General features: G+C 33.1%; 1 protein-coding gene across 1 annotated transcript; it reads right to left on the minus strand.

The window, feature by feature from the left end:
• Positions 1 to 362: 362 nt before the first annotated feature.
• LOC114327826 (tyrosine--tRNA ligase, cytoplasmic) lies at positions 363 to 12,814 on the minus strand. The gene is made up of 7 exons (XM_028276537.2): positions 12,661 to 12,814; positions 12,376 to 12,607; positions 9,431 to 9,709; positions 7,455 to 7,595; positions 5,070 to 5,477; positions 2,970 to 3,252; positions 363 to 677 (listed from the first exon to the last, which is right to left on the minus strand). The coding sequence occupies exons 2-7, from the start codon at positions 12,602 to 12,604 to the stop codon at positions 425 to 427; spliced, it is 1,593 nt and encodes a 530-aa protein (XP_028132338.1). The 5' UTR covers positions 12,605 to 12,607; positions 12,661 to 12,814; the 3' UTR covers positions 363 to 424.
• Positions 12,815 to 12,818: the final 4 nt, after the last annotated feature.

The raw sequence follows: 12,818 nt of genomic DNA on the forward strand, positions 1-12,818 counted from the left end.
TTTTTCTTTGGATCAGTGCTGTTTCACTCTTACGCATAGTAAAGCTGCTACAGTTGTCCTCCTCTTCCGTGTCTGTACTCGCACTTAATGTCATCTTAGTTTCTCGATACAATGTGCTAGAAAGAGATACCGCAAACCAGTCGAGGAGATATTGTCGTCAGGAAGCGCGAAGTGTAGGCTCACTCTATGTTAATATACACCTCTGTTCTGGAGCTGTTATAAAAAAAGATATAACAATCATATGTTTACATATCGACAAATCATACTGGACACACATCATGACTTGTTGCATTAGTCTTTTATAAGATTAGATAAAAGTTTATACTTATGTTCTGTCAGGATATGGGTAAAAAATACAATAATTTAAAAAGCTCATTTTATCGTAAATGCTTTAAAATAAATACATATACAAATTAAGTAGCACTTATTTAATCGGAGCACCAACCATGGTTTTACTTCGTACTTTGCCGCCAGATTTCGTAACTAAATTATTTCCCTGCCACTGTGCTATACATTCTGAGTTTGTTTTCAAGTCAACTTGCAGTTTTTCCCAGACCTTTTTCTTGGGGTTTAAAACGTCATCGGACTTTCCGTCTTCGAAATTTTCTATTACTACTCTTTCACCGGGGACGGCACCTTCTGGCGGGATGAGGGTTTCTACTTGTTTGGGATCGTCCCTAAAATATAAAGGTTAAATTTTTGTTGAAAATGATAATACAATATTTAATAAAACTGGTGTAGGCTCCTCATAACAGGTGACATAATAGTGACAGATGACGTTGCAGTGCCATTTTGACCGATAATTTTAAGTGGGAACTCATGGCAAGTGTAACCTCGTTTGAAAGGTATTCAAAAAACCTATTCAATCATACTAATTTTTTTTTGGGTTTAAGTTGATATTGATGAATACATTAAAATTAGTATACAGTTTATACCACCAAATTTAGTTTTTCATCCTCTTTTTAAATGCAAAATGCATTTAAAAAAATTATTTACAGGGTGTTTTATTGGGTCGGAACATTTTTCCAATATTTTTTAATCCGGCCCTGAATTTTTTATAATTGTAAATAAAGTAATTGATTGGGCACTTTAAATAATATTCGGAGTTAAATATAAAATAAATATACAGTCTCTTTAATAAGTTGTAAGTCGTATTTCAATTTTTTTTCTACTTCGAGCTCTCACAATTCGCATAATTTCAGAATTCAAATTCAAAATTTTACCAGAAAAATCATTTTGCCAAAAATTCAAAGTATACCACTAAATTTAATTTTTCATCCTCTCTTCAAATGCAAAATTCATTTTAAAAAAAATTAATTTACAGGGTGTTGTTTTTGGGTCGGAACATTTTTCCAATATTTTTTAATCCTGACCTGGATTTTTTACAATTGTAAATAAATTAATTGATTGTACACCTTAAAGAATATTTGCGTGCCAAATATAAAATAAATATACGGTATGGTTAAAAAGTTATGAACCAAATAAAAAAAGGCAAAATAGATAAAACACCCAGTATCTTTGTTATTAATGAAGTGGTATTTTTGAGACCGCCTAAGTGTCCTCTTTCTATAGTTAACGTATGTTACTTTCCCAATGAAACACCCTGTATCCATCCATCCAATGGCACTACAGCCCAAATCGAGCCTTGGCCTCCTTCAATAAGCTCCTCCAGTCATTTCGATTTACCGCTGTTCTTTTCCATGAACGCGTTCCCAGGAAGTTCCTGGCATGTGGCAAACACCCTGTATAATCAACCAAAAAAGAAGATGAATCTGATTATTTTTCTAGTGACATTATTGGGTGTGAATCTGTTTTTTGACTTTACTCCTCCTATTTAAAAAATGAACCATAGAGAATTAAAAAACGTCAACTTTTTGATAAATAACCATAGGCGGACGTTTGGATCTTTATTAATTAAATGCGAAACTACAATTTTAGTATTTATTTAATTTATTCATAAAATGAACTTAAACCGAAACAAAATAAGCATGATTGAATAGGTTTTTTCAATAGGGCTTTTCATTCACAGTCATTTGTTTCGAGCTTTTGTCATGTGTCACATAATATTAATATATCTACGTCATACGTTATTGGTATCTACAATAATACAAACCAAAGACGTATGACGTAGATATATTATTATTATGTGACACATGACAGAAGCTCGAAACAATTGACAGTCGATGAAAAGCCCTATACTTTTCAAACGAGATATCACTTGCCATAAGGTCGCATTTAAAATTATTGCTCAAAGTGGCTATGTAACGTCATCTGTCACTATTAATTCATCTGTTATGACTATTTGAGAAGCTTATATCCTTTTATTTCCTCCCTCCAAATTTCACATTAGAAGTATAACCGTTTAAAAAATACGAGAGGGGAGGGGACTTTTGACTAGCACTGTATAAAAACTCCCCAAGGTTCCTGCTTTAATATCTGCCTCGCACTTTCCTCTAATAATTTCGAGATATATAACCTACACGTCTACTAAGTCTTTCTAAGTACACACTCTGTTAGGTATGGGAAATATTTGCCCACTGTGAGGAAGGCGGCATGCTTTGATCTTTCGTCAGCATCTTTTGTTGATTGCCACCAGGTTGACACGTGTGCAGGTGACTTTGTAAGCTACGCCCCTTCCAAAATGACCGCCCCTCTCCTATTGGCGTCATGTGACCAATCCAACATAGCGGCTGTCAACGGGCGACTGATTACAGTCAGATCAGCTGTCCAAAAACTTCTCATATCCCACCGCCCCATATTCTTGCGAAGAAATACTTCATTCAAATATTTAATTCGTAGTTACCTAATGTCCACTTTTTATTCAACCTTAAGGTTTGTTACTTCACTGAGGTGAAGACATGCCTAGACCCGTTAATAGATATTCACACTATTCTGAATAATTAAACTTCCAATAATATCGCCAATGTCAGTATTAAACTAATTAAATACAATTTCATTAAAATACTTACACCGAAGCACACAAAACCATTCCTTGGGATTCCACTCCTCTCATTTTTGCCGGTTTAAGATTACAGAGTACCACCACCATTCGGTCCTGCATCTCTTCGATGGGTATGAAATTAACTAAACCACTTACAATGGTTCTAGGTTTTTCCTCTCCTAAATCGATTTTTTCAACGTAGAGACTATCAGCTTCGGGATGTTTCGATACTTCGACAATTTTTCCAACGCGAATGTCTAATCTACTTGGAACGATTTCATCGGTAGTAGCGTTTTGATTGGCAGGGGCTTCTAGAAAAAATTAACGATATAAAGTATTATAAACTTTAAAGTATTATAACCACAATGAAATGGGTGAATGAAGATACCTTGTTTATTTCCCGTTTAGGCCTAGACGTCTTCAGGGTACGGACTCTCCATTTCTTGAGCGTGGGGGTGACGTTCACGGGTAATGCAGGTGGAGAAACAAATCGGCTAGTGGGGCGGGGGCTTTGGAAGGTCGTTGATTTGTTATTAGTTATTACTCCAGAAGCTAAGGAGGGAAGTGGAAATAGAAGAAATGTTGTGAGCAACCTTTTAGCCAAACCAGCAAAGGGACCAACTGCTACCAGTTTTATTTGGAAACGGCTCTTGGATCAGCGTTTGGGGATGCAGCTTGTTATTATATTATGCGATATATTAAAGGGGTTGTTCTAGTATCTATGTTATAGTGCTTATCAGGAAGTTCGTTTCTGGCCAATTGTAGAAGATTGGCTGGAGGGAATACGACTTTTTTCTTGGGTTTCCTGGTGAGTCTGTTGCCGTACCTATTGCAAGGCGTTTTAAGGAGGTTATCATAAAATTGGTGAAGATAATCACTATATGAGGTGTGGCTATTTAATAACAGGACTGAAGCTACTACAAGAGAAGCATACAATTAAGCGTAGACATGGTTTCACTGTAAAAATGATAAGTACATATATAATTTATTAAAAGAGGGGAATGAAATGAATGTGTATTCTATACTTCTTGAGTAGTTTGAGCATTTTCAAGATGGATGGAAAGAATGATTCGTGACCAAATCGCATCTACATGTCAAAAACGGATCGAATCTGATTCGATCTGACTGTTGGTTAAGTATTAGAGTGATTTTTGAAACTATACGCTCTGAGCTTCGCTGGTGTCGCTCCTAGCGGACTACTAATTCAACTTTCACCGGTAATTTTTAAATGTATTATTTAATTGTTATCGCTTAATATTTACAACGCAAAAAAGTAATTAAATTGTAAACGATTTTTTAAAGATTTTTCTAATCATTTTGACGTTCTATTGATAAAATATGAATTTCTTACTTCGGATACTTTCACAATTATCGTGTAGATGGCGCTAAGATTAATATATTAATTTATAATTACATATTACGGAACATTAAAAAAACTTAAATTCAGTATTTAAAACGTAAGTATATTTAAGGTAAAAATATATACCACAGCTTTGACCAACTAATATTTTTTATAATTAATGTTTTTAATTTTAATTTTAAATTAATCACTTTGACATTTATGTCAAATTTCCGGTCAAGGTTTACAGACTTGTCACTACTGGCGCTCGCGAATTTGTAAATATCCCCTCTACGTACGAGCTCACAGCGTATAGGGAATTGACAAACAATGTGTATGAAAACTTTCACATCAAAAAATAAACATGCATGTGAGCAAATTCTGCTTTGTCTGTCAAAAGGTTTCTAAACAAATGAGAGGAAAGCAAGGATCACTCCTTTAGAGCTTCCACATAAAAAATAGAAAGTAATATCATAAAGGTAAGATGGTGAATAAGCCGATAATCCTCAAACACACTCAGACAAGTAGAGTATTCCAGTGTATCTGCCTTACTCTTATATTGGTTGCCTGAGGTGAAATTTGTATTAAAAGGACATAATTTTAGTTTATTCAAGCTGGGAAAGACAAAACAATACATGTTATGAAGCATCTGACAGAAGAAGACTTTCAACACTGTTACGAACAATGGAAGAATCGCATGAAGAGTTGCAGTGATATAGAAAAGGTATGTTTAATAAAAATGTGAAGTATGTTTAAAAAAACGCGAAAAAAGTTTTATAATACACTTACTGTTTTTGCTTGGTGATGGATATGCCTTTTCAGATAGTTTCTTCAATTCCGCAGACTCAAAAATTTTTCTAATTGGATCTAACAATCTATTAATGTATACCTCCACAGCTCCTTTTAAATCGCCTGGATGAACATCTTCTTTGGCGAAAGCTTGTTCCAGATCTTCATATACTGAAAAGTTCAAGTCTCCTCCATATTCTTGTTTTCTAGAAATCACGAATTTCTCGTCTGGTTTTAATAAAGGAAATATAACATGCTTAGCAAAAGAAAGAAGGCCGTTGTTTTCAATATTTCCAGGTTCGCAAAAAGCTTTCTTCAATTTCTTTTTTACATTGGCAGGGGAGTCAAGTAAGTCAATTTTGCTGTCTTCTTCTGACGAGGACATTTTAGTTCCTGTTAATCCAGGCACTGAAAAATGTTATATTTTCTTTTACAATTACCTTTTTTAAGAGATTGATTTAATTGAACTTTTTGTTTAAATTCTAAACAGTATTATTTATTAGGTTGTAAACTTTTTGACCGAGGTATGAATCCTTTTTAAACAAAAAAATTAACTTTACTAGTCATTTTAATAGTTTAATCCAGAGGTCGGCAACGTTTTTAGTGTAAAGAGTGAAGTACTAAATTAAAAATTCATGGCGGGCGCCAACTATTTTTTGACCTAACAAATGTATAAATATAAACATATAAAACATATACGTTTTGAATTTCTTGTCTAAATTAACAATAGTTTAAGGGCGCACTAAAATTTATTGGAGGGCGCAGTGGCGCCCGCGGGCGCCGCGTTGCCGACCTCTGGTTTAATCAACTACTGTAACTACTATACCTCGTTTTTAAACTAGGAGGAGTAATTCAAATTTACCGCTCCATAATGTTTGTTCGCTTGAACCGCAGCAAGTTCACTCCACAAATTTATGAAATTTTAACACTATTGACATTTATGAAATTTTGACACTATTGGCATTTAAAAATGTTCATAGGTTAATAAGTTATATCGACGATTTTTTGTTTTTTCTTAGTTATACAGGGTGTCCCGAAAAGATTGGTCATAAATTATACCACAGATTCTGGGGTCAAAAATAGGTTGATTGAACCTCACTTACCTATATACAATAGTGCACACAAAAAAAGTTACAGCCCTTTGAAGTTACAAATTGAAAATCGATTTTTTTTCATATATCGAAAACTCTCAGACATTTTTTATTGAAAATGGACATGCGGCATTTTTACGGCAGCAACATCTTAAAAAAAAATTTAAGTAAAATTTGTGCACCCCATAAAAATTTTATGGGGGTTTTGTTCCCTTAAACCCCCCCAAACTTTTGTGTACGTTCCAATTAAATTATTATTGTGGCACCATTAGTTAAACACATTATTTTTAAAACTTTTTTGTCTCTTAGTACTTTTTCGATAAGCCAGTGTTTATCGAGATATTTTGAATATTTGTCGAATCCACCACATATTTGTATATGGTTAAGTACGGTTCTAGAGACCTGTTAATAATCTGAAAATTTATTTATAATTTACATTTTTAGGTATATTTTGAAAAAGAAGCTACATCTCGATAAAAGGTGACTTATGAACAAAAGACTAAGAGGCAAAAGTTTTAAAAACACTGTGTTTAACTAATGGTACCACAATAATAGTTTAATTGGAACGTACACAAACATTTGGGGGGTTTAAAGGAACAAAACCCCCATAAAATTTTTACGTAAATATATTGAAAAAGAAGCCGCATCTCGATAAAAACTGGCTTATCGAAAAAATACTAAGAGGCAAAAAAGTTTTAAAAACGTTGTGTTTAACTAATGGTACCACAACAATGAATTAATTGGAACGTACACAAAAGTTTGGGGGGGTTTAAGGGAACAAAATCCCCATAAATTTTTTATGGTGTGGACAAATTTCACTATAATTTTGTTTTAAGATGGTCCTACCATAAGAATGATACATGTCCATTTTCAACAAAAAATCTCTAATAGTTTTCGATATATTGAAAAAAATCGATTTTCATTTTGTAACTTCAAAGGGCTGTAACTTTTTTTGTGAGCACATTTGTACTAAGGTAAGTTAGGTTCAATCGAACTATTTTTGACCCCAGAATGTGTGGTATAATTTATGACCAATCTTTTCGGGACACCCTGTATATTCCTCTAATTTTCAGATTTTTAGTGTGCCTTTATAAAATAAACAGTTGTTTTTAGATCTCTTTAGCCACGTATTAGTATAACATAATATTTATTGATCACTATTAATCAGAAAGAAGATGAATCTGGTGATTTTTCTAGTGACATCATTGGTTGTGAATCTGCCTTTTGAGTTTACTCCTCCTGGTTTAAAAATAGGGTTTAGTAGGTGATAAATCTCTAGCATAAATATACTTACCCATTGGATTCATAAGGTGGGCCCTCTTTTTGTATCCTAATTGGGGTAAATATTTTTCTGCAAACGTAAAGATTTTTCTTTGATCGATTCCTCCAAACTGTGCGTCAACTTTAAGGTACTCTTCATCCAGTGCTTGCAAACCTGATGGTAGAATATATTTATAAATGCTATGATTCAAAAACAGATGTAAATCTTGAGTGATGAGACCCACAGTTATTATTATTACTTGTTTATTAATATTGTTTATTTATCAATAAGAAATGGAACAAACCTGCTGTCAAAATTATACAAGAATACAGCATTAACATGTTCGGTTTAAATCTTGAACAAGCGCCACTTGGCTGGTGCCACATACTTAAATTGTTCATTTAGTAACACAGTACTACTGATGCCACTTATGTGTCATCGGTATCTACCTTTGATAACATGTTCGTGACCCTACTCGTGCGTCATGGACACCGAATGTGTTAAAGAAATACACAATAAAATTACAAATAAATATAAAATATACATGAATATAATAGGTAAGTAAGTGCACATTTATTCATACAAAGTATCATTTTGCATTTTAGTATTTCAGTGCTTCAAATATTACCTAAAGCTATTAATACATAAGTTAAAAAAATCTATTTCATGAGGTAACTGATTTGCATGCATGGAAGCCAGACCATATCTATATTGAACCATAATAATTAGTTCTGTGATGAGGAACACATAAAAGTGAATTTCTTATGCAATGAAAGGGAAGGATCAAGGAATATAAAACCAAATTGAATGAAGCAATAAAGAAGATTGGATTATTCCATTAACAAGATTAACCCTCTGTTAGTCGCTATAAAAAAGGAGCATAGAGAATTGCTACAGCATCAGAGACTGACAATTTAAAAAAAAATAGTTATTGTGTTATACAAAACTACCAAGAAATCAGTCACTAAAGCCTTAAAAACTTTAGGAATAGCAGAAAGAATTGTAATGGAACAATAATTAGATGTCAATGTTTTATCACCATATTTGTGTATGGGCTACCAAAGGTTCTCTTAAATTGTGATGGACAGAGATTTATTAAAAATAAGCCACAGAGGTCTAACTAAACGGAATGGACAATTCCTTAACCTTCCTGCAGACGGGTGAGGTCAATCAGGCCTCACTGATATGGAAATACAATGTAATTTTATTTTGCTGTCCGCTGGAGGGTTAAAAACAAGTTTTCATGTGTTTACACAGTCCAAAATAGCACTTGTTTGTCAGAATTATTCTCGTTCTCTTATATTATTTCTTCCGTTATGGAATTGACATTCATAGATGGTCATTAAAGAGCCTAGGTATGTGAATTTGTCCACCACTTCAAAGGTACAGTTTGGCATTTTAAAGCAGGCATCTAATCGTATCATTTAATACATGTATTCTACTAGAATACAAGTTTTCTCCCCAAACAAGGAGAAGTACAAGTTTTCCTCCCCAAAAAAGAAAATTGCAAAAGTTCTTGAACTGGTTAGACCTATGAGCATCTATAATCCGTTAGCTGCAGTAAACCAATATAAAAAGTGCAAAAATGATAACTTTAATCTCCCAAAAAGATATGGATGGTGCAATATCCATTTTTAAATAAAAAAATATATGTCAACATCGTAAAAATATCATAAAAGAGAGATAATAATGAGGTCATATGTTATGATCAAATAAATTGTCAACTAGATTAATGATTAATAGGAGACGGAGATAAAACTGTGGTAGTTACAAATAAAAAAAGGAAAAATATAAATATCTTAACAATTAAACAAATGTATTGAATGGTAGGAATTGAAGAAGTATATAGAAGAGGAAAGAAAACTATACACATAATTAAGTGATATTACAAAGATGAATCATTAACCCTCCAACGGACAGGTGAATCTTCTCACCCATATGGAAATACAATGTAATTTTATTTCGCCCGTCCTCTGGAAGGTTAATTATAATTTGATCTAATAACTTACTAGGATATAGAAGACCACTTAGTAAAGGATTTTCTACTTGTTTAACAACTTCAGCTCCAGCCTTCTTTGCATCATGTTCAGTAACAACTGAAGTCATTTTGTAAACATCTAGTGTGTATTCTTTAGACAATTCATAATCTGTTCCCTTCACAAATTTAAGTTTGTCCAAAGGAACTCCAATAGATTGAAGCATAGCTTTAATGCAATGTTCGTAATACTGAACTCTAAGCGCTAGAAGTTCCCAGGGTGCCTTCATATTATCCAAATACGCATGAAGATCTAAAAAATCATATTAAGTACAGTTGAGTCCGCCAGTCTTTACCCGTGCGTCATTAATACCTGGCGAGATAAAACACATACTAGTCTAAGAGCTAGTGAACCCTCCGACTAACGGTCGTCCTGTAAGGCTAGAAATTTTTCTAGTGATAATTCATAGCACACCAAGGCTAAAAACCATGACCTGGCAGGCCTCAGCGGTGCACGTGTATCTACCAGGTGAATCGAAAAGTGCAAATTTAGGGGGTAAAATAAACTTTCTCCTGTAAGGTTTAAATTTAAGTATGTGTTTGAGTAAGTCATTTAGAAGAAATGTGTACAATAACAGGCGATTCTGAAGAGCATAAGACCTTGCCAGGCGAGGGGAAAGATTAGGGGTGTTTCCTAAAATTATTCTTTTTGCATCGAACAATTTTTTTTTAGGTTTTTTGAATCATTCCAAACAGAAAACGTCTTTAGTGATTTTTTTCTTAAATTAATAGTTTTTGTTTTATAAGCGATTGAAAATTTTGAAAATTGCGAAATCGGCTATTTTTAACCCTAAATCGGACATTTATCTAAAACTTTCAATGTTGCCAAGGTACGTAGATATTCTTTAAACATTCATTGATGAAATCCCGAAGAGTTATTTGCAATAAAATATCGAAAACCCCTTTGTTTTTTTAATTGCTAATCAAGCGGGCACGTCACTGTAGTACAAGTGAGGACATTTGAGTTTGCATAAATTCATTATCTCGAGAATGGGCAAATTTCAAGAGAAATCCTCAGACAGGTCGATTTTTATTTTTGAATTAGGACTTTTTGGCTTATATATAATACTAGTGACGTCATCCATCTGGGTGTGATGACGTAATCGATGATTTTTTTAAATAAGAGTAGGGGTTGTGTGATAGCTCATTTGAAAGGTTATTTAATTCTCTATTCACTAATATAAACATTAACATAATTATTTATACTAAATATTTTATACTACAAGAAATTTTTTTTTTATTAAATTAACTTTGATTAAATTTGACAAATAGAAGAAAATTTTTTTTGCACACCCTGTATAAATAATTATGTTAATGTTTATATTACTAAATAGAGAATTAAATAACCTTTCAAATGAGCTGTCACACAACCCCTACTCTTATTTTAAAAAATCATCGATTACGTCATCACGCCCAGATGGATGACGTCACTAGTATTATATATATGCCAAAAAGTCCTAATTCAAAAATAAAAAACGACCTGTCTGAGGATTTCTCTTGAAATTAGCCCATTCTCGAGATAATGAATTTATGCAAACTCAAACGTCCTCACTTATACTACAGTGACGCGCCCGCTTGATTAGCAATTAAAAAAACAAAGGGGTTTTCGATATTTTGTTGCAAATAACTCTTCGGCATTTCATCAATTAACGTTTAAAGGATATCTACGTAACTTGGCAACATTGAAACTTTTAGATAAATGTCCGATTTAGGGTTAAAAATAGCCGATTTCGCAATTTTCAAAATTTTCAATCGCTTATATAACAAAAACTATTATCTTAGGAAAAAAATCACTAAAGACGTTTTCTGTTTGGAATGATTCAAAAAACCTCAAAAAAATTTGTTCGATGCAAAAAGAATAATTTTAGGAAACACCCCTAATCTTTCCCCTCGCCTGGCAAGGTCTTATGCTCTTCAGAATCGCCTGTCATTGTACACATTTCTTCTAAACGACTTACTCAAACACATACTTAAATTTAAACCTTACAGGAGAAAGTTTATTTTACCCCCTAAATTTGCACTTTTCGATTCACCTGGTAGATACACGTGCACGGCTGATGCCTGCCAGGTCATGGTTTTTAGCCTTGGTGTGCTATGAATTATCACTAGAAAAATTTCTAGCCTTACAGGACGCCCGTTAGTCGGAGGGTTCACTAGCTCTTAGACTATACTTTTTATTTAGCATCATTCTCTTCCACGCATAAATTAATGACAAACCAGCTGCCGCCTGTTATTAAGTAAAGACACATGTAATTTTTATGAACAATTTAGACTCAGTGCATTAAAAAGAGATATGTACAAAGAAAGACGATTGGGATGTCTTCACATATTTTAAGTACAATTTCTGACGTTTTGGTTTGTTCACTTTTGTGGCTGTCAGTTTGTTGAATTTTTTGCTGTTATTTTGTCGAATTTTTGCATTTTGAAGTTTTTTATAGTATACAAACAGTTGTTTTCACAACTGATTTTATATTGGAGTTAGAAATTTTGTAATAAGTTTATGTTATTTTACGATAAATTTTGACAAGGTACAAAGCTAACCTCATTGTTGACACAGTTGAATGCTTGTGTTTAAGGTTCCGCCAAAGTGAATAAATAACAAAAAGAAAATATGTTATCGAATTTTTTTTATAAATTGTTTATTTATTTATTAATCAATGATAATAAAATAATTTATTAAGCTACTTCAAATGTAGCTGTAATTATGCACCAAAATTTTAAAGCAAAACTTAAATTTGACATTCTATTTATTTGATAATGTCAAATTTTATACTATAACCCGTGATCGGAATAATATCCACTTGCCGTTGCGATTAGTAAATTTCCGACTTATTTCGTATGCTTTAAATGATGACGCACGGGTAAACCCTCGCGGACTCAACTGTACATGGTAACTGAAACAAACAAATGCAAACATACCAGCAAAAAGAATAGTAACTTCTACACCAGCTCTGAGAAAGTCTGCTACCTTGGACATTGGAACGAAGTAGGCAATGTGAGGTTTACCCGTTGTAGCTGTGCCCCAATACAACTTCAAATCACGTTCTTTCAATACTGCTTTAATTCTATCTTCACCTAATATTTCCTGCAGGTTTCTGGATATTAGGTGAAATTTTTCATCTATAGTTAATGTACTGTTCTCAACCATGGTCTGAAAATTTTTATTTATTAAGGATGTCAGTTTAGGAAAGTGTTAGTACTTACTATATACTATGTTTAAGTGCCGCTTTTAAATAAAATCAGAACAATATTGAAACAAATTGGGCAACAAATGATGAAATTTCGGCAAGTTTGAGTAAAAGGATAACCTACAATTGAGTTGTCAATGTCAATTTAAAAATGGTATTGGACTTATACGTATG

The sequence above is a fragment of the Diabrotica virgifera genome, chromosome 7 (genome assembly GCF_917563875.1).
Source record: "Diabrotica virgifera virgifera chromosome 7, PGI_DIABVI_V3a".
Classification (NCBI taxonomy): domain Eukaryota; kingdom Metazoa; phylum Arthropoda; class Insecta; order Coleoptera; family Chrysomelidae; genus Diabrotica; species Diabrotica virgifera.

What these genes read in the sequence shown, in the direction of transcription:
- LOC114327826 (XM_028276537.2), bottom strand. Translation starts at nt 12,604, where the DNA reads ATGGTTGAGAACAGTACATTAACTATAGATGAAAAATTTCACCTAATA. An exon ending in AGTTACTATTCTTTTTGCTG is followed by an intron (nt 9,710 to 12,375) that starts GTATGTTTGCAT and finishes ATGATTTTTTAG; the next exon opens with ATCTTCATGCGTATTTGGAT. An exon ending in TCCATCACCAAGCAAAAACA is followed by an intron (nt 3,253 to 5,069) that starts GTAAGTGTATTA and finishes AATTTTTTCTAG; the next exon opens with AAGCCCCTGCCAATCAAAAC.